This window comes from Otolemur garnettii, unplaced genomic scaffold (assembly GCF_000181295.1).
Source record: "Otolemur garnettii isolate 467f Iridium unplaced genomic scaffold, OtoGar3 scaffold00178, whole genome shotgun sequence".
Taxonomy (NCBI): Eukaryota; Metazoa; Chordata; class Mammalia; order Primates; family Galagidae; genus Otolemur; species Otolemur garnettii.
The window spans coordinates 969,281-994,440 of NW_003852573.1; the positions used below are offsets into that span (position 1 = coordinate 969,281).

The 25,160-nt window shown below is 41.0% G+C and overlaps 1 protein-coding gene across 2 annotated transcripts in view; it reads left to right on the forward strand.

Moving 5' to 3' along the window:
* Positions 1 to 25,160, forward strand: part of HHAT (hedgehog acyltransferase) — a 333,401-nt gene that overhangs the window by 82,416 nt on the left and 225,825 nt on the right. For both annotated transcript variants that reach the window (XM_012811853.2, XM_012811851.2), the window contains one exon: positions 10,184 to 10,355. In XM_012811853.2, coding sequence (XP_012667307.2) covers positions 10,184 to 10,355 — 172 coding nt within the window. The remainder of the gene's footprint in view (positions 1 to 10,183; positions 10,356 to 25,160) is intronic.

Below are 25,160 nucleotides of genomic sequence, written 5' to 3' on the forward strand. Positions count from 1 at the left end.
TTGCCCACAATGAAATTGGATTACTTGTTCTTTTCTTACTAATAAGTTTGAGTTCTCTGTGGATTCTGGTTATCAAACCTTTGTCAGAAGCATAACCTGCAAATATCCTCTCCCGTTCTGAGGGCTGTCTGCTTGCTTTACTTACTGTGTTCTTGGCAGTGCAGAAAATTTTGTTTGATCAGATCCCAGTAATGTATTTTTGGTGTTGCTTCAATTGCCTGTGGGGTCCTCCTCATAAAGTATTCTCCCAGGCCAATTTCTTCAAGTGTTTCTCCTGCATTCTCTCCAAGAATCTTTATAGTTTCATGTCTTAAGCTTAAGAACTTTAACCAGTGAGAGTCAATTTTTGTTAATGGTGAAAGGTGTGGGTCCAGTTTCAGTCTTCAAGTCTCCAGCCAATTTTCCCAGCACCTTTTGTTAAATAGGGATTCTTTCCCCCAATTTATGTTTTTGATGGGCTAATCAAAGATGAAATGAGAAGTGTCTAGTTTCATCTCTTGGTTTTCAATTCTGTTCCATACATCTACCTCTCTATTTTTGTGTCAATACCATGCTGTTTTGATCACTATAGTTTAGTTTGAAGTCTGGTAGCGTGATTCCTCCTGATTTGTTTTTATTTCTGAGTGATGTCTTGGCTACTCAAGGTTTTTTCTGTTCCATATAAAACAAAGTACTATTTTCTTCCAGATCTTTAAAGTGTGTCAGTGATGCTTTGATAGGAATTATATTAAATTTGTAAATTGCCCTGGGTGATATGGATATTTTAATAATGTTGATGCTTCACAGGTATGAGCATGGTATATTTTTCCATTTGTTAATGTCTTTAGCTATTTCTTAGAGTTTCATAATTCTCTTTATAGAGATCTTTCATATCCATATTTAATTTTCTTTGGCACAGCTGTAAAGGGAATAGAGTCCTTGACTTTTTTTTCTTTTGGCTTGAGTATTATTGGCATATGTAAAAGCTACTGATTTGTAAGTATTGATTTTGTATCCTGAGATGTTACTGTATTCCTTGATCACTTCTGAGAGTTTTGTAGTTGAGTCCCTGGGGTTTTCCATCATATCATCTGTGAAGAGTGAAAGTTTGATCTCCTCTGACCCTATTTTTATACCCTTGATTGCTTTCTCTTGCCTAATTGTGAGGGCTAAGACTTCTATTACAATATTAAAAAGCAGTGGAGACAATGGGCAACCTTGCCTGGTTCCTGATCTGAGTGGAAATGTTTTCAATTTTACTTCATTCAATATGATATTGGCTGTGGGTTTGCTGTAGATGGCCTCTATCAGTTTAAGAAAAGTCCCTTCTATACCAATTTTCTTAAGTGTTCTCATCATAAAAGGATGCTGGATATTCTCAAAAGCTTTTTCTGCATCTATTGAGAGAATCATATGGTCTTTGTTTTTTAGTTTATGTGATGTATTATAGTTTTCTGTATATTGAACCAACCTTGATACCCTGGGATAAAACCCACTTGGTCATGGTGTATAATTCATTTGATATGTTGCTGGATTCTGTTTGCTAGGACCTTATTGAATGTTTTTGCATCTATGTTCATTAAAGATATTGGTCTATAATTTTCTTATTGGGTCTTTTCCTGGTTTGGGGATCAGGGTTATATTTGCTTTGTAGAATGTGTTGGGAAGTATTCCTTCTTTTTTAATGTTTTGGAAAAGGTTAAGTAATATAGGTACTAGTTCCTCTTAAAAGGTTTGGTAGAATTCTGATGTGAAGCCATCTGGTCTTGGATTCTTCTTTTCTGGGAGATTTCATATAGTTGATTCTATTTCAGTACTTGATATGGGTCTGTTCAGCATTTCCAATTCTTTTGATTAAGTCTAGGAAGTTGGCATGCTTCCAAGTATTGGTCCATTTCTTTCAGATTTTCTTATTTCTGACAATAAAGTTTTTTGTAGTATTCATTAAGGATTCTTTGGATTTCTGAGGTGTCTGTTATTTTGTCTTTGTCATTTCTGATTGATATTAGGGACTTTACTTTTCTATTTTTGGTTAGGTTGGCCAAAGTTTTATCAATTTTGTTGAATTTTTCAAAAAACCAACTTTTTAATCTTTTGAATAATTCTTTTCTTTTTGATTTAATTTAATTCTGCTTTAATTTTAGTTATTTATTTTCTTCTGCTAGGTTTGGGGTTGGAATGTTCTTCCTCTTCCAGTTGCTTAAGATGTCCCATTAAGTTACTGACTTCCTCTCTTTCCATTCTCTTAAGAAAGGCTTGCAACACTATAAATTTCCCTCTTAGGACTGCCTTTGCACTATTCCACAGGTTCTGATACTTCATGTCTTCATTATTGTGTTATTCTAAAAATTTGGTAATTTCCTCCTTAATCTCATCTAAGACCCAGCTATCATTCAGCATGAGGTTAGTTTCCATGTCTTTGAGTATGCAGATACCTGTTATTGGTGAATTCAACTTTTATTGTGTGATGATCTGAGAAAATACAAGGAATAATTTCTATACTTTTAAATTTGCTGAGGTTAGACTTGTAACCTAAGATATGATCAATTTGGGAGGATGTTCCATGGGCTGATAAGAAGAACGTGTATTCAGTTTTTTAGGAAGAAATGTTCTGTAGATGTCTGTTAAATTCAATTGTTGTATGGTGAAGTTCAAGTCTGAAATTTCTTTGCTTAGTTTCTTATTGGAGGATCTATCCAGCACTGCCAAAGGAGTGTTAAATTCCTCAACTGTTATGGTGCTGGAGGAAATCAAATTGCTCATGTCTGTTAGAGTCTGTCTTATAAATTGAGGCACATTCTGGTTGGGATGCATAAATGTTAATAATTGAAATCTCATTGTGTTGAGTGTTACCCTTAACAAATATGAAGTGACCATCCTTTTCTTTCCTTCCTTTTGTTGATTTAAAGTCTATTGAATAAAATTGCAACACCTGCTTTTTCTGATTTCCATTTGCCTGATCATAGATGACCATCCCTTCACCCTGAGTATTTATCTTTTAAGGTAAGATGAGATTCTTGTGTGCAGCAGATATCTGGCCTGAGTTTTTTTTAATCCAGTCAGCCAACCTGTGCCTCTTTAGAGGACAATTAAAGCCATTCACATTAATTGAGAGTATTGATAAGCCGGGAGGTATTTTGGGTATCGAGTTTTTCAAAAGCCCAGTGGACAGGGCGGCTCAATGGGTAGGGTGCCCCATATACTGAGGGTGGTAGGTTCGAGCCCAGCCCCAACCAAACCATGACAACACCAAAAAAATAGCCAGGTGTTATGGCAGATGCCTGTAGTCCCAGCTACTCAGGAGACTGAGGCAAGAGAATTGCCTAAGCCCAGGAGCTGGAGGTTGCTGTGAGCTGTGATGCCATAGCATTCTACCAAGGGTTACAAAGTGAGATGCTGTCTCTTTCTTTTTATTTAAAAAAAAAAAAAAAGCCCAGTGGACATTTTTAATCCTTTTGCCACTGTGGAAGTTGGAGTTCATTTTAAAGTTTCTGAGTGAGTTTACTTTGGTGGTAGAGCATTGTGCTTGTTATTGTGGAGGATGGGTCTGAGAATATCCTGGAGAGCTGGTTTAGTTATGGCAAATTTCTTCAACATGTGAATGTCATTGAAGTATTTAATTTCTCCATCATAAATGAAACTCAGTTTAGCTTGGATATAGGATCTGTGTTGAAAGTTATTTTCTTTTAGGAGTTTAAAGGTTGATGACCATCCTCTTTTAGCTTAAAAAGTCTCAGCAGAGAGATCTGCAGTCCTTCTAATATTCTTCCCCTTGTAGGTTTTGTTTTTCTTATGTTTGGCTGCTTGTAGGATTTTCTCCTTCATATTAACTTTGGCAAAGTTAATTACAATGTGTCTAGAAGATGCTTTATTTGGGTTGAGTTGTGCTGGTGTTCTGAAACTGTCTGCTATCTGAATTTCAGTATCTCTTTCCATTCCTGGGATGTTCTCTTCAATTATCTATTGGAGTAGAATATCTGTGCCTTTCAGGCCAAGCTCTTCTCCTTCAGGGATTCCTATAAGGTGAATGTTTGCTCTTTTCTAGTGGTTCCACAGTTCTCTCAGGGAATGATCCATTTTTGTTCTCCACTTCTCTTCCTCTTTGAGCATTTGGGAGCATTCAAAAGCTTTGTCTTCAATGCCAGAGAGCCTTTCTTCTGCCTGCTCCATTCTGTTACTGAGGGATTCTACTGTGTTTCTCAAATGGTTGAGGGTTGCAAGTCCTTGTCTCAATGTATCAAAATCTTTGGTGATTTTTGTCTTTGAATTCATTGAATTCTTGAGAGAACTTTTGGAATGCTCCTTGAATTTCTAATTCCAACTTTACCTCCATTCTGTTAATCTTATTTGTAATCCAAATTCTGAATTTGATTTCTGACATCTCAGCCATATGTTTATAAATGGCATCTTCTGTTGTGTCTCTTTTATCATTCCTTGGGGGAGTTGATCTACTCTGATTATTCATGTTGCCTGAGTTTTTCTGCTGATTCCGCCCATGATTATTTTTCATCATTCTGCCTTACCAGAGAAGCTGGTAAGGCAAAATTGAATTGAGGGCTCCTGGAGTTGTAATTAACCAGCCCTTTACCAAGGAACTGGGACTGGTGATTGCAGCTGTTACCCTAGAGCTTTATAAAGGTCCCATTCAGTACTATAGCCTGAAACTCTGGGGACCTGCTTGGTGTGGTCAGGCTAGATGGTTCTGACCTGTATTTGTCTAGTCTCTGTCCAATCCTAGTGAATCAGTGGCTTTGGGCTGAAATCTCAGCTATAGAGATATATAAGCAACTAAGACACCCCGCGCACCCCCCACCCCACCAGCAACAACTGGAAGAGGAGAACCCCACACTCCCACAACAACAAAACCAGGGTACAACCTTGGTGGGTCCCTGGATGATCAGCCCAGGTCAAGAGTTCCAAACCATTTGTCCCAGTCCACACAAACACTGATCAAGTGGGAGAGTTCAAAAGGTCTTCAACGTCTAGACAGCATGGGTCCCCTGGCAGCTCAAGTGTAACTTGCTCCAGTGCTCTATGGAGTCAGAAAGGCCTACCCAGCAAAATAGTCCAGGGGCACTGGTACCTCTTTCCCCACCTTGCACCTCCGTCACACCAGGCACTGGTAACCCCACGGAGCTGTAGCAATTGTGCCAGGGATTTGGGCCTGCCAGAGTCAGAGGGAAGTCACTGCCTCGTTGGCCAAGTAACCACACTTTGCCACCAGCTGGCTGAGGAAGATGAAGTCTGATTATCTCGGATGCTCGGTGGAAACTGGGGAGTGTTCCACCTGAGCTGATTCCAAACCAGAGGTTAACAAAGCAGCAAATGTTTTTTGCTTGCAGAGACTGTGCTTCTGCCCCAGCTGCTCTGCTCCTCTGGTATCCCTTCAATGCGAGATCTAGCTGCCTCCAGCAGTCCCCAGAATTGGGGAGATGTCTCTCCGAAATTTGACCCCGGAAGGATTGCTCTATTAATGCTGCTGCTAGGTGAGAGGTGTCTCCAATTGGGTTCCCACGCCTCAGCAGTTCCCACCCACCCACCCACCCCCATTGTAAGAGACCCAAGGTTCCACCTGATGTTGAGTTGTTCTTTATCAGAACCAAGCCAGACACCTCTGCCCCCCCCCCCACCCCGTGCCTTTCTGCACTATTACCAGATTCACAGTTACAGTGTAGCTGTGCTACCTCAGACCATGCAATGCCCAGTCTGAACAAAGAACTGTGAATGTTCTGGTCTCTACAAGCATTGGGCTTCTAGACCACTAGGCCAGGGGAAAGGGTGGACTGGGAGTTCAAAGTGACAGGGAAAATATTTGTTCAACCCTCATGCCAGACAAGATAATGCCCAGGTTCAGACTTCCCAGCAGCTACTCTCTGGAGAAGGAGTCCCAGTTCCAGCAACTTGCTCCTGTGGGCTGAAAAAAGAGAACCTCAGTTCACCGCTCACTAGTACGGATCTCACAGCAAGCAAGCAATTCTCTTGGGAGAGGGGATGGACACACTCCTTTTTGGGGTGGTTTCTGTACCTGAAATTTGTTTCCTTGGAGTTGCAGCTTGCCTCATCAGACAAGATGTGCAATTATCAATCTCTTCTCTCAGCTCAATTCCCACCCTTCAGCTTTGTTGGGTTTTCTCTGGCTGTTATCTCTCCCTCTGGACGGGAGCTTCTGTTGAAAGCTGGCTTCAGTTGGCTGTCATCCCCCACTCCCCTTTGCTCTTGCTGAATGTAAAAATTGGAGTTAGGGAAGATAGCCAACCCAAGGTTTTAGGAGAACACAAGGCACATTGAAACAAAATGGACAAATGAACAAAAAAACAATCAGACACACAATCAAAAATAAAAACAAACACATGCAGAAAAAACTCGAATAGTCTGATGTAAGCACTCTCAGCAACTAAGAGGAAGGGGAGGGCTCAGTGCCCATAGTCCAGTGGCCAGGGCATCAGCCACATACACCAGAGATGGCAGGCTAGAACCTGGCACAGAGCCTGCCAAACAAGGACAACCAAAACTAAAAAAAACCCCAGCCAGGTACTGTGGTGGGAACCTGCAGCCCCAGCCACCTGGGAGGCTGAGGCAACAGAACTGCTCAGCCCAATAGAGTTAGAGGTTGCCATGAGCTGCAACGCCACAGCACTCCACTGAGGGCGACATAGACTCTGTCAAGGGAAAAAAAAAAGGAGGAGGAAAGCAGAGAAAAGAACTAAAAAACATTTAATAATAACTCCTACCAGAAGAAAAAAGGACAAAAAGCAGAAACAATGAGCAAAGAGAGAAAAAAGGGCAACAAAATTGTATTTATATATACATAAAAACATACGACTATATATATGCCTTAGGGATTGACTTTGGTAGGGATATATTTATGTTGCAATATACTTTCTGGACACCAGGTGGTGCCATGAGTCGTTCCCAGGCTTATTATACCTGTCTTCAGGCTTAAATGCTCTTGGTGTTTGCCTAGGGTGACCAGACGTCCTGCTTTTGGTGGGACAGTCCCACTTTTTAACAATTTGTCCCGCGTCCCGTGGCGTTTTAAAAAAAGTCCCGATTTTTGGAAAGAATGCACGAACGGGTGGAAGAACAGGAAGGGAATATACAGTTTTTGGCTGCCATGTGGCTATTTCGCCAGAATATGAGTTTTATATTATTTTTGTTAATTTTACAATGTTAAACTGTAATAATAACAAATAATTGTTAAGAAGTGATTATCAAGAACTGCTTATCAAAATTTGCATTGTGTCAGGCCCTGCCCTGCCCCGTCCCCTGCCCCGCCCCCCAGCCACCTTGTCCCGCTTTACAAATGTTAAAATCTGGTCACCTTATGTTTGCCTTATTACCCACTTGGTACCTAGACCCTGCCCAACTGCTGATTCCACCCATCTCAAAAAAATCTTCACAGGCAGGTTTCCCAAATTTTCCCTGCAACAGTTCCTGTGAAGTGTGGGATATCCTGGGCCAGTTCCAAGTGTAGGACGACTGTCTGCAGTCAGTCTCTGATTGTCTGAGACTCAAATCTGTGCCTGGCCCCTGTGGAAAGGTGCCTGAGGGCGACCACTATCTCCCAAATTCCAAAGCTATGGCTTCTTTCTGTCCGGGATCTTTCCCATCTGAGTGCCCTCCCACCGCCTAACCATGGTGGTGCTGCACCAGATGGCATCCCACTCTGGCCACCTAATTCTGCTTGGGAGTCCTCACCTCACCGATCTTTCCACACAATACCTAGTTTCCCCATGAACTGGGAACAGTAAGCCTCCGTGGTGGGGCTGGTTGCTGCAGCATGGGGCAGAACCTTTCCTGGCAGTCTCTGCAGCTCTGGCTTACACTCCAAGTCCAGCAATCCTCTACCTCGCTGCTCACCCTGAACTGGCACTCCACACCAATATTCCATGCTGGTAATTATCTAGCCCACTCATTCTCACCTGTTCATGGAGAGCTGAGCTAAACATCCTTCCCATCCACCATCATGCTCTAACGTCTGCTAGTCAACCATTTAGATAGCAAAAGAGGGAAAGTCATCTGTGAAGAATATTGTCATGCCACTGAGCCAGCTAGAATTTCTGAGCCTGGCTTCTTGCTGTGGGAAGGACAGTTTGAGAAAATGATGGAATGTCTGTTAGAAAATGGAATAAAAATAAATCCCCTGGCGTGCAGCTGTCACATTCTTTCTGCAGGCAGGCCTACCCCTCTGCTGGCTGCGGTGGGGCCCGCTGTGCCTTTGTAGTTAGGGAGAAGCTAAGGACCTGCTCACGTTACCTTCCCCTGGGAGCAGGCCTTTCTTATTTAGTGTTGGGAGCCCTAATTGTCAAGTGCTAGATCAAGTACATTGCCTGTGCCAGCTAATATTAGCAGATATAACACCTTTATCATGTAGCATTGGTTTCTCCATCTCAAGGCAGCTTTCGGTCGAATAAAATCTTGTTATCATGAGCTCCAGAAAACTTACAACCCTTCTCTGTTTTTCCGTTTGTCTAGTCTTGGCTGAAATTGGATTCACTTCAAATTTTTAGCATAGTTATGGATTCTAGAAACTACATGTTTTAAATTATTTGCATCTCTAAACAGTGAGGTGGGACCACAGATTCAGGCTAGTGTGGTGCCGTTATGCTCCCATCTATTGAGTGTACACTCGGTAGCTTCTGTGTGTATCTATGAAGACTCAAAATACTCCCCCTCCAAAAAAAAAAGAAAAACCAAACCCCTCTCATCTTTGGTGTTTGGTTCTGAGTTGTGTCTTAATGGTGTCCTGTAGCTGGTGTCAGGAGTGCCACGAGGAAGAATGTGAAGAAGGTGCAAGTAGGAGGCACAGAGTCAGAGGTTAACTGTTGACTCCCCAGTGCCTTTTGTGGGCAGCCATGGTACCCACTTTACTTACTACTACACATGCCTTATATTTAATCCTCACAACTGTATTTTTTTTTCTTGCTTTATTGTGGGGAAACTCAAACTCTGAGAGGTTAAGGAACTTGCCTAGGATCACAGAGCTGCATGGTATATGCTAGAATTTTTTTTTTTTTTTTGAGGCAGGGTCTCACTCTGTTGTGCGTGTGCGCTGGCTAGGGTGCAGTGTCATCATAACTCACAGCAACCTCAAACTCCTGGGTTCAAGCGATCCTCCTGCCTTAGCGTGCTGCTGGGACTACAGGTACCTGCCATAACACCTGGGAAAATTTTCTATTTTTAGTAGAGATAGTGTCTCACTCTTGCTCAGGCTGGTCTCGAACTACTGAGCTTGAGTGACCCTCCCAGAGTGCTAGGATGACAGGTGTGAGCCACTGTGCTAGAATTTTATCTTGATCGTCTCTGATTCTAATGTCTGGGTCTTTTTTAAAAAAATAATTCGTTTACAGTGACATCAAAAATACTCTACTTAGGCATACTTTTAGCCAAAGAGGTCAGGTTTGTCCACTGGACACAACAAACACTGATGAAAGAAATGAAAGCGGAGCTACTAAATGGAAAAATACCTTTAAGTCTGTGGACCGAGAAACTCAATATTGTTTTGATGGCAACACCACTCGCTGTTGACGTTTTCTGAAGTCTGTGTTCTGCTTGCTTGCCAGCTGCTAAGCAGCAGCCTTGTCTCCCATGCTGTCACTGCTGTGTTTACTCTGCCATGTTTTAAAAACAACTTCAGGGTTGACACACCACATTTCCTTTTAACCTTGCTCTCCATCTCCCTCATTCTCCCTTTCTCTTGCCAGTCCTGTGACTGTTTCACTGGGCTCTACTTTTACCAGCCCCAGACATGAGTGGGTGATGGGTGAAGCAGACAGGGCAGCACCTGCAGCCCCAGGAGACCTCGGGGTCCCAAGGCAGAGAATACACCCAGTGCTGCCCTCCCACCTGGGTTTTTCCTGGGATGTCACGGGGGTGGAGAGATGCAGACCCCATCTTTGGTTCTTGGTACTAGACTTGCTTGTGGATCCTGCCCTGTTCTTACTTTGGGACAATTTTCAAGCTCAGGTATGACTATTTCACTCATGAACATTGAGTGTTCCCAAGGCAAGCCTAACCAACTCTTCCTATTTGTAGGAAGTTTATTAAAAACATCGTCTAGGGCAGCAGTTCTCAACCTCTGGGTTGCAACCTACAGGAACTGTATTAAGTGGCCATGGTATTAGGAAGGTTGAGAACCACTGGTCTAGGGGAATGTTTGGGGAATCCAGGTATGATCTGATGACTTCTTTTGTTTCTACTTTAGATGCAGCAGCAAGAGCTCGGCTCCCTGAAGGCCAGGCTCTGCGTCCTTGGCCTGGGGCTGGGCCGCCTCCTCTGCTGGTGGTGGCTGGCCGAGCTGATGGCTCATCTGATGTACATGCACGCCATCTACAGCAGCATCCCCCTCCTCGGGGCTGTCTCTTCTTGGACCTTAGGTAACTGGGAATCACCAACAGTGGGACAAGCCAAGAATAGAGTGCAGCTGCACTGGGGGTAGCTGGGGGCAGTCGCCTTGAGCAAACTCCTTTTTTTTTTAACCTTACTTTCCTTGTGGCCAAGATTATGCCTGTGTGAGGTGGTGGACGTGTTTGATAGAGGATGGGGTCTGTGCTTGGAGTCTAGGAACTGAGGATAGTTGCACCCCTCCCTGCAATGACGTCCTGCTGAGCTTCCCTGGCTTTGTATCTGCCTAGCAGGGCTCACACTGCATTTAGTAGCCGAGGGCAGCACCTGCTGGGGGCAGCCTCTGAGGCCATTCAGAGAGGAAGCTCCCCAAGATTGAGTTGTTCTGCGGTCTCCTTGTTCTCCACGTATATGTTATAAATCTGGAGTCCCCAACCTTTTTGGCCCCAGGGACTGGTTTCATGGAAGACGATTTTTCCGTGGATAGGGTGCGGGGTGGGGATGATTTTGGCATGATTCAGCACGTTATGTTTCTTGTGCACTTTATTTCTATTATTGTTACACCGTGAATGTAATGAAATAATTATACAGCTCAGCATCTGCAGAATCAGGGAGCCCTGAGCTTGTTTTCCTGAGCCTAGACAGTCCCAGCCCTCAGCTGCCCCCATACCTTCAGGCATTAGATTCTCATAAGGAGTGTGCAAGCTGGATCCCTCACCTGCAGCAGGGTTTATGGTCCTGTGAGAACAGGAGCTGCTGCTGCTGGGACAGAAGGTGAAGCTGGGGCGGTGATACGAGCCATGTTCATACGTGAACACAGATGACGCGCCCCTCCCTCACCTGCCACTCGTCGCCTGGTGTGTGGCCCGGTTCCTAACAGACCGTGGACCAGTGCCAGTCAATGGCCTGGGGGTTGGGGTCTGTAGTTGTAAAGGAAAGAATCTGAGCGTTAGAGTGAACCACAGATTTGAGTCCCAGCGTCACTGACCACTGGTACGTAACATTTGGCAGTTTCCTAAAACTCTCCCAGCATTAGCGCCTTCATCTGTAGAATGAGGAGACTTCACCTTTGCAGGATTATTTTGAGGATTAAATGAAATGATGCAGTTCAAGGGTGTACCGCACAGTGTCTGTGTGTGTGTGTGTGTGTTTCCCTGTCGGCCCCCTGTCTTACCCTTTCCTTTCCATCTGCCAGCGAGGTGGATGGAAGTCCTATTTCCTCAGCAGGGCCAGTCTGCAGTGTAGGAATTGCCTGTGGCGATACCATTGTTCCTTATGCCTCTGGCCCAGACAGCAGAGACCTTTCCCTTTTCTGAACTAAGTCCCCTCACTTCCTCCTCCTCTCTCCTTTGGAGAACTCCCGCCGTGGCTGAATTCTGCCTGCGGTTTGACCCCCCAGCCTGTAGAACTAATGGAAACTCTGTGATCTCCTGGGCAGATAAAGCTGCTCCCTGCCGAGGGCAAGAGTGCAAGCCTGCTTCCTTATCTGTGTGCTGATTTATAGATTTTTTAAAAATCTTGATTGTCCTTGGTATTACATGTGCTTAATCAGAATGTTTCCAAAGAAGAAGCCTTTTAGGATTGAAAAATTGCTGAGCTGTTTTAATGATGGTCTCTTCTTTCTAAACAGATATTTTTATAGTTTGGGATAACTAATATTGTAGGGTTTTAATGATACTATTAGGCAAACAGAAGGGATTAAACGATAGTTTATACTAAATCAGAGCTCAGCTGTCTAGCATCCAAGTTAAAGGTCTGCTGTAGTTTGAGTGTTTTAACTATGAGTCATGGAAAATACAATTCAAAATGCGGCTTGGACAACAAGGAACAGTTATCCCCGAACAATTACGTCCAAGATCAGCACTTGGGGTGGCCAATTGAGTGGCTCAGTGATGTCCCCAGTGATGCATTTGTGTGTCTACCACTCAGCTTAAGAACTAAACAGAATGCTCAAAGCCTTTATTTGGTACCTCTCATCCCTTCACCCCTCTCATCTTATCCAAAAGGAAACCTGAGTTTTGTGTTTGTTCTTTCCTTTTCATTGTACTTTACTCCAGTTAAATTAAGACTTTTCCCTATAAATAGACTCATACTTGGTGTGCTCTTCTATGACGTGAGTTTTTTCCTTTTTTTGCTTAACCTTACCTTTCTGAGGAGCATCCATGTTGATACCTGAAACTAAGTACCACTTACTTTCACTGTGAGATAGCATTCCAGTGCATCCGTAAGCAATAAATTTTGTTCATTATCTAGAGAGAAGGACTTCTGAGTTTTTCCAGGGTTTTGATGTTCCATGTAATGCCATCTGCAATTCTCTTGGAGCTTATGTGTTAAGGCTTTCCCTGTAGGGCAGTCGTTTTCAAACTCTGGCATGTAACTCATAGTAAGAAATGCATTTTGGGTGGCACCTGTGGTTCAAAGGAGTAGGGCGCTGGCCCCATATACCGGAGGTGGCAGGTTCAAGCCCAGCCCTGGCCAAAAACTGAAAAAAAAAAAAAATGCATTTTGCATTACAGGAGTATGTGTGGTGGGTAGGAACTTTCACAAAGCCATATTTTATGTTAACCATTTGCAGTATACCCTGATGTTTTATTTTTGGTTCTGTGCTATTTTATTTTAAAATGCTAGTTAGAAACCACTACATTGAGTGAATCACGATCCAGAGTTTGTAAAACACTCTTCTAATACATGCATCTATCGTAGTATACCTAGAAATACGTATGTGGGCAGTATACACATTCAGATTTTTAAGATAATAGCAAATTATTTTACAATTGATTGAACCAATTTATACTCATCGGAATATGAGCGTTTCTATTACTTAAAATTCTTAACATGATCATGGTTTGCAGTTTTAAAACACTGGTGTGTGTGTGTGTTGTATCTCATGATTTTAATTTGCATTTTCCTGATACTAATGACTTTGAACAACTTTACAGACTTAAAGGACTTTGGGATATCATTTCCAATGAAATAACTGTTGATAACTTTTGCCCCTTATGCTACTGGGTTTTTTGTCTTATGGATTCATAGGAGTTATTTATTCTACGTTACCATCTTTTTCTAGTTACAGGTGTTGTTGCAAATATTAATAGTCTTTGGCTAGTAGTTTTGCTTTTAATGTTTATTTTTTTGTAAAAACATACATTTTTGACACATTGATGACAGACTTTATCTGAATGTAGTTGCATTGATAAATTTTTCTTTATGGTTTATACTTGTTTGGGTCTTTATAACCTTGGAATAGGAGAAAATTATTTTTAAAAGATATTCTCATCTATTCTAAAGCTTTTCAAGTAAAAGTCTTATATTATGTGACCAATTAGTGGTTCATTTGTATTGTTGAAAGTGATAGTGATAAAATACAGATCATCCTGAATTTTAAGACAAAGAATTGCATAACTCTCTATCCCGTGATCACTGTCTCTATACTTGTCTTTCTCCATTATTTTCCCCACAGTTTTTATTTTATTTTATTTTGAGACAGAGTCTCACTATGCCACCCTCAGTACAGTGCTGTGGTGTCACAGCTCACAGCAATCTCCAACTCTTGGGCTTAAGAGATTCTCTTGCCTCAGCCTCCCAAGTAACTGAGACTACAGGTGCCTGCCACAATGCCCGGCTTTTTTTTTTTTTTTTTTTTTGTAGTTGTTTAGCTGGCCCAGGCCGGGTTTGAACATGCCACTCTTGGTGTATGTGGCTGGCCCCATAACCACTGTGCTATGGGCACTGAGCCTCCCCACAGTTTTACACACACATTTATGGTTTGCCCCCAAATGAGTTTGTTTCAAATAAAATTTTATAACCTGAGATTTAGTCACTGATCTCTTCCCTTCCACATTATCAAACTTTCATTCTCATTTGATGTAATAATTAGATTTTTATCCATTGACTCCAAATATATACCCAGTTTAATTGAGCGAGTATCCAACCCAGGACCATAGACTGTGCCTAGTTGTTTTGTCCCTTAAGATTGTCTTAATTTAGCACCATCCCTTTTTATGACACTGACTTGAAGGGACCAGGCCAGTTGTCATCCAGAAGGTTCTGTTGTTTGGCTTCTCATAATGTCAGTTAGCTGATTCTTTTGTGCTCTTTCTTATAAACTTAGGTATATAAAAAAGCTTCATGGATTAAAGTTAATTATTTTTAGCTACAATACCTCGTAGGTGATGCTATATGCTTAAACTTTCCCACAATTCTTATGAAAAACTTGAATCATCTGGGAAGTTTGAAGGAATTACATAATAAACACTATGTATCTTTCATGTAGATAAATTTTTAACTTTTTGCTTATGAATAACATTTTTCTATCTAAACTACAATTAGATCTCACAGTTAAAAGTGATAATTCTCTAATATCATCTAACAACTAGTCTATCTTCACATTTTCTAGTTGTCTCCAAAATATATTTTTAAGCTATTTTCTCAACCCAGAACCAGCCGAGTGTATCATTGGATTTCATTTCCATCAGTCTATTTCAATCTGAACAGTTCAACCACTTTTAAAAAATGATATTAACCTTTGGGATGCGTCTTATAGAGTGTCCCACATTGGATTTTTTTTTTTCTTTTTTGCTTTCTTCTTAAAATTGTTCTTCTATCCTTTCTATGAATATTTTCTGTAAACTGAAAGATCTAGATCCTCTAGGAGCCTGATATGACAAAACTTAAACGTTTGGCAAAATCACTTCATAAAGGATACTCTCTACTTTCTAATGTATCCGTGAGATGTGCACCACATCAGGTGGTCTCCATTGTTCCCATTGCTCGGTTCAGTCACGTGTACATGGTGCTGGCTGACAGATCTCTCCCTTGTAAAGGTACATTTCTTTCTTTTTTTTTTTTTTTTGATTTTTTTATATTAAGTCATAGCTGTGTACATTAATACTATCGTGGGGTACAGTGGGTTGTTTCTATATACAATTTGGAACACTTTCATCCAACTGGTTAATATAGCCTTCATGTCATTTTCTTAGTTGTTGTGTTAAGACATTTATATTCTACATTTAGTAGGATTCACGTGTACCCTTATAGGATAAATCATAGGCATGATCCCACCAATCACCCTCCCTGCACCCACCCTCCCCCCTCCCCTCCCCTCCCCTCCCCTTCTCCTTTCCCCTTTTCCCATTCCCCATATTCTTGGGCTAAAATTCAGTTATAGTTTTCCTATGATAGCTATAAATTAGTTTCATAGTAGGGTTGAGTACATTGGATGCTTTTTCTTCTATTCTTGAGATACTTTGGCAAAGTAGAAATGTATATTCTTCTTAGCAATTAGCGAGTAACATGCTGGGAATAACTCAGGGCTGTGTGAATGCCCTGTCCCCCAGCAACCCGAAATGGCGTTAGTGAATAGTTTTAACGTTCTTTGATGAACCTTGCCTGCATCACCTTTTTCACTGGGCATTGGAAATGCTGATTTTCTAATTCTATCATTATGTCTGGATGTGGTAGCTGGTGTTTTTCCATAAAGAAGACCTTTCTATCATATACTGGGGTTGAATGCAGTTTCTCCTAAAAGGATGGGGCAATTGTATAATACAGTGATTTTCAACTGGTGCACCGTGAGAGGATCGTAGGGGTGCTGTGAAACATGTTAAAGATCATTATTTTTAAGAGACTCAGAGCCCTGTAAGCATATTCTTTTTTGACTCTTTTTTGATCAATGTAATTAAAGTGTGCCGTGGACATTTATAGGATCAAGTGTGCTGTGATATAAAGATTGAAAAACATTGATATTCTAGTTTCTCTTCACATATTGGAAAGTGTCCAGTGAATTCTGCCTTTCCATCATAGTGTTAACTATTTTTTTTTTGTTTTGTGTTTAAATATAGTACCTTTTTTTTTTATTAAGTCATGTACACATAGATCATGAATACATTTATGCCTATGTGGGTTATAATGTGTTGATTTTTTTTTATACACTCTGATGTGCTCACATCAAGCCAATCAACATAGCTTTTGCCCCATTTACTTGATTATTGTGTTAAGACATTTATGTTCTACGCTTGACAGATTTGACTTGTACTCATGCAGTATGCTCCATAGGTGTGGTCCCACCTTTTACCCTCCGTCTATCAAGCCTCCACCCTCCCCTCCCTTTCCACTCCATTTCTCTCCTTCATCCTGGGCTATGGTTGTGTTCAATCTTTCATAAGAAAGTGTGAGTACATATAAGTTGGTTTCATAGAAGTACTGAGTACATTGGATACTTTTCCCTCCATTCTTGAGATACTTTACTCAGAATGTGTTCCAGGTCCCTCCATGTAAACGTAAAAGAGGTAAAGTCTCCATCTTTTTTAAGGCTGCATAGTACTCCATGTTGTACATACAGCATTAGGCAGGAGAAGGCAATCCAGGATATCCATATAGGGTCAGAGGAGATCAAACTTTCACTTTTTGCAGATGACATGGTCATGTACCTGGAAATTCCAAGGACTCAACCACAAAACTCTTAGAAGTGATCAAGGAATACAGCAGCATCTCAGGCTGCAGAATCAATACTCGCAAATCAGTAATGTTCATATATACCAACAAAAGTCAAGCTGAAAAAACAGTCATGGACTCTTATTTCCTTTGCAGTAGTGCCAAAGAAAATGAAATATCTGGGAGTGTACCTAACCTTTTCTTTCTGATGCTAAAATTGTCCCAAGTTTTGTCATGCTGAGTATTCCCTTGCTTTATACAAGTAAAAGGTGTCCTACACTCACCTTATATTTTGCCCAGTCCTCTATGAGAATCAGCCAAATTGTCAAATGAGCATTGATTCCTTTCAGTGGGGGAATTATATGTAGTAGCTGGGTTCTCATTGTGTTCATTGCAACAGGAGTCACAGCATTTGGAGGCCTGAAGATTTTCAGTGCACAGATGTAAGAAATTTTTATAAGCCTTGGGTTTTATAAAACATGAATTCATATTGATATTTTAAACTTAAATTTAATCTTTTTTATAACATCTTTAATATTTGTGCATTTGTCTTTATTAACAAAAAGCTTAGTTCCTTATTACATGAACACCTTATTTGTTCTATCTGACCTTCTATAAAAATAGCTCAAAATTGTAATAATAATTATGACTAAAAATAACATAATTGACATCTAAGAAATTGTTCTTGTTACTTTTAGAACAGATGTATACTGAGGGAATATGCCATGTTCAAAAGCCATTTGAAATGATTCTTTTTAGTGTGTGTTTATATTACTGATTTGCTATTTGGGATAAATTTGTTAATCTCTTAATTTTGAATTTCCTTTCTATCTTTTTGGTATCATTTTTTATTTCTCTAAGTTTTCTTTGGTACTTTTTCCTATCTGTAAGGGCTTTCCTCCTAGCTTTCCTGCACATATTTTCCAATCTGTTTCTTATGTTTTCAAATATGAAAAACACATTACCTTCTCTAGCTGGTGATTCTACCTCTGCAACCCTTGTTAGTTTGATTCTCCATTTTAAGTTCTGCCGATTCACACTCATGTTTTTGGATGTTTAACTGTTAACTGCCATGCTGTCCTAGAGAAGTCTTTGGTGTCTGGGTTTGGACTATGTTTGTCCAGAGAAGACTGATGCTTGTTTCTGCTCGGATTTTTGTGGTTCTTACTCTGACCTCCTACATATACAGGCTCTAAGCATCCTCATGTGTGGCTCATGGAAAGCCATGTTTCAGATACCGGTGGCCTGGCAGGTGCTACCGGGGCAAAGATAAGCACCACCGTTCACCCACTTTTCTGCTTGTGCTTTGTATTGTTTCTGGCCTCAAAGGATTTTCTTTATTTTCCAAACAGCTCATATATGTATTTTAAAAGCTGATTTTAAATATTTTATCCAGCATCGCTTAGGTTTCCTACACTGGGAATGATTCTCTGGATGGGTAATTTGTTATATAATTATATCACCAGAAATGGAAGTTCCACTGTGCCTCTTTTTATGAGGGAAAGATTGTTCCAAGAAGCATCCCGGCAGCCTCCCCTGATACCTCTTAGCCATGTGGCCACACGCCCACATTATAATCATCTCATGATTAGTTATGACCAGCAGTTTATCCCAGGTCACTGTGGGGAAGAGGTTGGACACTTGAACAGGACTGAATTTCCAGTGTCAAGGATTAGGAAAGAGAGTTGTTTGGTGAGCAGCCAGTAATGCCTACTTCTGAATATAAAGTTAGCAGTATGGTATCATGAAAGTTTTGAAAATTAGCATGAGAGGCAGCCAGAAAAAGATTTAATTTTTGTAACTGTTTCTTGCCACTCTTAAAACCATTCATGTGAGTCCCATGATTTGTAGGATGACTGTGTATTCCACTTTGCAGCCCTATTTTATACCTGTTGTCTTGACATAATTATTAACAGTTCCATTCATTTGCAAAACTCTCATGGTTTGAATAATATGGTCACCTTCGTGATAACCTTTTCTTGCCAACTCTTAGTTTTGCTCTCTTCTTATTTAAATCCTAACCCCAAACACTGATCCTTTCATATTAACTCCTTCCAAACTTGAAAAAGCCTTTACTCTGAATTCCATTAGCACTTGAGCACTTAACATTAGAGCTGTGTAGTCATATTTATTCATTCGGTAGACATGTATTGTCAGGCTCTGGACTTGGCCGTAGGGCTATAAAGATGAAGATATATAGCCCTTGTTCTCAAGAAGCACATTCTAGAAAAGCCGTACGTGAAGACTTGGTTTGCTTTCTTTATGTGTAGTTATATAGGAGTGAGGTAGACGTCCATATAGATCCAGTGGACAGAGGACGCAAAAGAAGAGGAGGTTACCTCTTACCTTCCTGCTCACTCAGGGAGGAAGGCCAGGTCAGACAGGAGATGATGCTTCACTTAACTCTAAAATATTGAGTGGACAGGACTTAGGGAGGGGTGGGGGCTGCAGCATGAACAAAAGCCTTACTTGGTATAGTTATTTTGGTGCATTCAGGGAACTATGAGTTGTGGGTAGAAATGGGTGCAGAGTCCACGATACGGTGAGAGATGCTGCCAGAAAGACAAGATGGGGCTTTAATTTGGAGAGCTTCTGGATCATGCTAGAGAGGGTTTGCTTTACCCTTTAGGGACTGAGAATCATAAAGGTATTTAAGGGGTGGTGGTAGAGTAGGATTAAACTGGGGGTTTAGAAATATTCTAGTTGCAGTGCAGAAGATGAATCAGAGCAGCATGAGACTGGAAATAGGCAGACCTGTTAGGAAATGGTCCATTTCATCATTCAACAAATATTAATGAGCCAGACAGTATTTTACATGCCGGACTGATAGAGTTAATTAGGAACAAGGTGATGAAGACTTGACTGATGCCAGGATGGGCGTGTATGTGGCTGTATGTGACATTAGAGTGGGAGGAAGGGAGTGATGAGGGAGACAGAGGTATGGTCCATATCACCTGCTTACTGGTAAACAGAAATGAGAGTGAGTGTGGGGTCTAGGGAATTTTCAGGTTTAGAATTTAGGCACACCCATTCCCGAGGTGTGGGGAGTATGGGAGAATTAGGGGCAAGCCTTAGGGAAGGCTGATAAGTCCAGTTTTAATTTAATAAAGGAATATCCAGGGAGGACCTCTGTAGTCTACCCTTTGTACTTGGGCATTCAATCAACTGTGGATTGAAAATATTTGGGAAAAAAATGGGTGATTGCATGAACATATACAGACTTTTCCCCCTTGTTATCATTCCCTAAACAATACAGTTGAACAACTATCTAGCATTTCCAGTGTATTAAATATAAGTATCTAGAGATAATTTAAAATACATGAAAATGTGGGAGGATGTATGTAGGTTACATATAAATACTACACCATGTTATGTAAAGGATTTGGGCATTTGTGGATTTTGGTATCTGGGGTGCAGGGGGTGTCTGGGAACCACGTTTCTATGGATACACTGTGCTATATCCATGGAATATATTCCAAATGTACTATAGTCAGACTGATGGAACTGGAACCCAGGAGAGGGACTGGTGATGGAAACATTTGGGAGCTATTGTGCATATGTGATACTTGAGGCCGTGAGCATGAAAGATTTACTAGCAAATGTGTTGAATGAGGATAAAGGAGGGCTAGGTATAGAACTTAAGGGAATGCCAGAACTTGAGAGGCAGGCAGAAAAAGAGGAGCCAGTAACAAAAGAGAAGGAATATTAATACACAAAGGGGGGAAGCAAATCATTTTGTGAAGGTTCCAGGAAGAAAGAACTCTCAATACATCAGACATTGATGAGAGACTGAATACTGTGTAAGAGGGTAATTTCTTTCATTTTGGCAAATGGGAGGTCATGGTTGACTTTAGCCATAATTGACATTAATTTTTTTGGGGGAAGACTATAAACCAATATTGTAACATAAAGCAAAAGTGAAAATAGAGGCAGAAGGTTTAATTGTGTTAAATGACGATGTCTGGTGTATTCTGTTTCCCTGCCAAGGAGTCTCAGGTGGCCTTGGTGTGGCATGGCCCAGTAGGTCCTTACTATATCTCTTTTTCCTTCAGCTGGACCGGCTATCCCTAGGCCACTCCCCAGGGCCACTCTGTCCCTCCAGGCTGCAGTGGCGTGGAGTACCTCACAGCCAACACTGGTTTTCTTTCCAGCACACAGGCTCACCCAGCTTCAGGGTGTCAGGGCTATTGCCTCTTGAGATGTTCAGAAAGATAAAGAAAATAAACACGAGAAGGTTATAAAGCTTGCAAAGGCCACGTGGGCTTTGGGTCCTGGCTGCTGTTCCTGATTTCTATCTGAAATCATAAAGAGATACTTTATTCTTTTATGCTGTCACTTTAATTCTCTTGATGTAAGATTCTCTCTCCTTCCCATCTTAAAGTTGCAGTTGAGTGTCAGGCAGCAGCCCAGGCAGAATAAAAGGCACCTCTTTGTCTCACGTGCTGAAGAGAACAACTGATCTTTCATCTCCAAGGATCTCAGGACTAGGTAATGTTACCCTGTCCAGAAATGATCCCTTCTGACTACTCCCAAGGATATTGAGAGCTGCTTTAGAGAAGCAACTATGCCAGGCATCTTCAAACTATGGCCCCAGGCCGCATGCAGCCCACTGAAGTCATTTATCTGGCCCTCCAGGTGTTTTGCTGCTGCTGCCTGTCCTGCTGATCAGCCTACTTGTCCCGGGGCCTGCGGTCCGGCCCTCCAACAGTCTGAAGAACAGTGAACAGGCCCCCTGTTTAAAAAGTTTGAGGACCCCTGAGCTGTGCTGTTACCTCCGGTGTCTTGCTCCCTCCACGCTCACAGGGGCTTAATGATACGTCATGTGCAGGTTCGGGTGAAGTAAAATTTCACAGGGAGTCTGCTTAGAGTGTGCCATTAGACTGGTGTTCATGTGAGGAGCCTGGTATCCAAATGAGTGAGTGAGCCAAGATTTTTGCATGGGACAGAGAGAGCTCATGTACTTTGCAGTGACCACTTTTTTGAATAATAATGCAAAGTTGACAGGAATAGGAACTGTCAGTCATGGCTGTTTACCATGGGATTCATTGGATGTGGTTAATCAAATGATGAAGATACTCAAACTCTGCAGAAGGTGTTGAATCCTCTCCTGGTGCAGATGGAGAAAGCAGAGGTGGCTGGTCGTGGGTCAGGGCTTAAGTGCTGCTCACTGTAAATGAGAGGACATTGGGAGCTCCATGGCAACCGAGTGACAGTTGTTTTTCTTTCATTCCCTTTAATGCTTTCCTGGAGATGTCCAAATTTTCTTCCCATTTATTTTTATCTCTTTTCAGAGCGATGTTGATGATTATTATTATTTTTAACCTTTCCCTTCAATCTCCAGTTAGGTTTAGAGCTGCTATAATCAGCTTCTTAGATGGAACCAGGATTCAGGGAGAGTTGCTCTGTGAGCACCAAGTGGGCAGGGCGTTGGGCTGTCAATGTTGACCGTACCACGGCTATTCCAGCCCCGGATGGGGTCACCTCTGACCCCTCCGGGCCTGTGAGAGGGGACTGAGGAGAATCGGTCTTATTTTGGCAAATGGACATCCTGGTTGCATTTGGTCATGGTTGACAGTGTTTACTTTGGGGGAATATAGACCAAGGTTGCAAAATGATCAGAAATGAGAAAATAGAAGTAGTTCTGGGGAAAGCTTTAACTATGTCAGCTTTTAGCAACTAAAAGCAATCAGAAACTGGTAGGGAAAGTGATAGTAATTATAACTTTCCAAAGGCCATTGGGAGGTGGATTTCATTAATATACAGCAATATTCAAGAAGAAAATACCAACAGCTCACCATGCCTATTGATGTCAAACAAGATTTACATTAAGACGAGATGTTATTAGGTATTGTTCAGAAGTGGTATGTTACAGACTTCAGAAAATGCCCAACTATCTCTCACATAGCAGAAAATACAGCACACGCATCTCCTTCCCTGGGAGGACAATTCATCAGTTACTATTAAAGTCCAGGCTCTCTGAGGGGTGTCTGTGTCTCTTTTGGGTTCTGTCACAATGTTAATATTCTATAACTAAGGACTCAGTTGTAGAGTTGGCCACCATCAACACATATTAAATATTAGGGGAAAGGGTTAGGAATGAAGGGGAATATTAGTTAAAATTTAGAAGTAAATTCATGACACAGTAAATGAGAAAATACAGAGCTAATTTAGTTCTCGCCTTTTAAAAGTTTTTTAATCGACATTTAATAGGCATACATGTTTTCAGAGTGCATGCGATACTTTTATACATTCATATAATCAAATTAGTTTGGGATATCCTTTACCTTAAATATTTGCCTTTCCTTTATGCTAGGAACATTCAAATCACTCTTTTCTAGCTACTTTCAAATGTACAATTGATTAATGTTAACAATAGCCACCCTACTGATCTGCTGAACACCAGGTCTTATTTCTTTTATTTAAGTGTACATTTTTTTTAATACATTAATGCATTTGTAGGGTACAATGTGCTGATTTCATATAGAATTAGGAATGCTTACACCACACTGGTTAATATATACCTCATCTTGTTTACTTAGTTATTGTGTTAAGACATTTATACTAATAGATCCAACACGTACCCTTGTGAGGGTACATTTGTATCCATTAATCAACCTCTTTTTATCCTCTCTTCTCCTTACCTTTCTTGTCTGCTGGTAACCACCAGTCCACTCTCTATCTTCATAAGATCCACTTTTTTCTTTTTTTTGCTCCCACATGCATAAGAACATGCAATATTTATCTTTCTGTGCTTGGCTTATTTCATGTAACATAATGACCTCTAGACCTACCCACGTTACTACAGATGATGGGATTCTCTCTCTGTAATGGCTGAATAGTGTTCCGTTGTGTATCTGGACCACATTTTCTTGATCCAGTCATCCGCTGATAGACACTTAGATCAATTCCATGTTTTGTCTATTGTAAATAGTGCTGCAATAAACATGGAGTGTGGATATCTCCTTGACATCCTGATGTCTTTTCTTTTGAATACATACCCAGTAGTGGGATTGCTGGGTCACATGCTACTTCTGTCTTTAGTTTTATGTTGAGGAACCTCCATGGTGTGTTCCATAGTGTCTGTGCCCATTTACATTCCCACTGACACTGTACAAGAATTCACCTTTCTCCACACCCTCATCAGCATAAAAGTCATTCTAACTGGGGTGAGATGATGTCTCATTTTAGTTTGGATTTGCATTTCTCTGATGATTCGTGATAGTGAGCATGTTTCAATACCCCTGTTATTTGTATGTCATCTTTTGAGAAATGTCTGTTCAGATCTTTTGTGCATTTAAAAAATTGGATTATTTAAAAAAAAAAGATAGCTTAGAAAATAAATTATATTCAGAAATGCTGATAAGAAATTGGATTATGTGGATTTTTGCTATTTTGTCGTTGAGCTGTATGTATTTTGGTGATTAATCCCTTGTCAGATGGATAGTTTGCAGACATTTTCTCCTATCCTGTAGGTTGTCTCTTGGTTGGTTGTTTCCTTTGCTGTAGAGAAGCTCCTTAGCGCTATGTCATCTCTTTATCTATTTTTGCTTTTGTTTCTTGTGCTTTTGAGGTGTTGCACTAAAAGCCTTTGCCCAGACCAATGTCCTAGAGCATTTATCCAGCATTCTCTTCTAGCAGTTTCATAGTTTCAGGTCTTAGATTTGAATCTTTAATCCATTTTGAGTTGATTATATGTGGTGAGAGACAGAGGTCTAGTTTTCTTCTTCTGCATATGATTATCCAGTTTTCCCAGAACCATTCTTTGAAGACCGGGCCCTTTCCCCACTGTATCTTCTTGGCATCTTTGTTGAAAATGAGTTAGCTCTAAATGCGTGGATTTATACCTGACTTCTCTGTTCTGTTGCATTGATCTGTGCATCTGCTTTTATCCTAGCACCATGCTGGTCTGGTTGCTGTAACTTTGTATAATAATGTATTTTGAAGTCAGGTAGTGGGATACCTCCAGCTTTGTCCTTTTTTCTCAAGATTTCTTTGAATATTTGTGGTATTTTGTGGTGCCATATAAATTTCAGAACTGTTTCTATTACTGTGGGAAATATAATAATATTATAAAACAAAAAGAACGACCTGCGGCCACCACCAAGGGTAGGAATTTTTCCATTTAATTTCACATCATTCTGTGTTCTTTTTGCCTTTGTTCAGTACTTTTGCTATTTGGAGTTGTGATCCATCCAAATCTCTATTCCTGAGGGACCCAAGCCTTGCGAGGCCGATGTATATTTGACTGCCATTGTCTTCCACTAACCATAGACTCTGCAATACCAGGAGATATCAAATAATATTCCTCAAGTTCCATTTATACTCCTTCCTGCTTCCATACTTTCCTATTGGTAGTAAAGATTAGCCTTCCTGGCCTATATGAAAATCTCCCTTTTACTTATTCC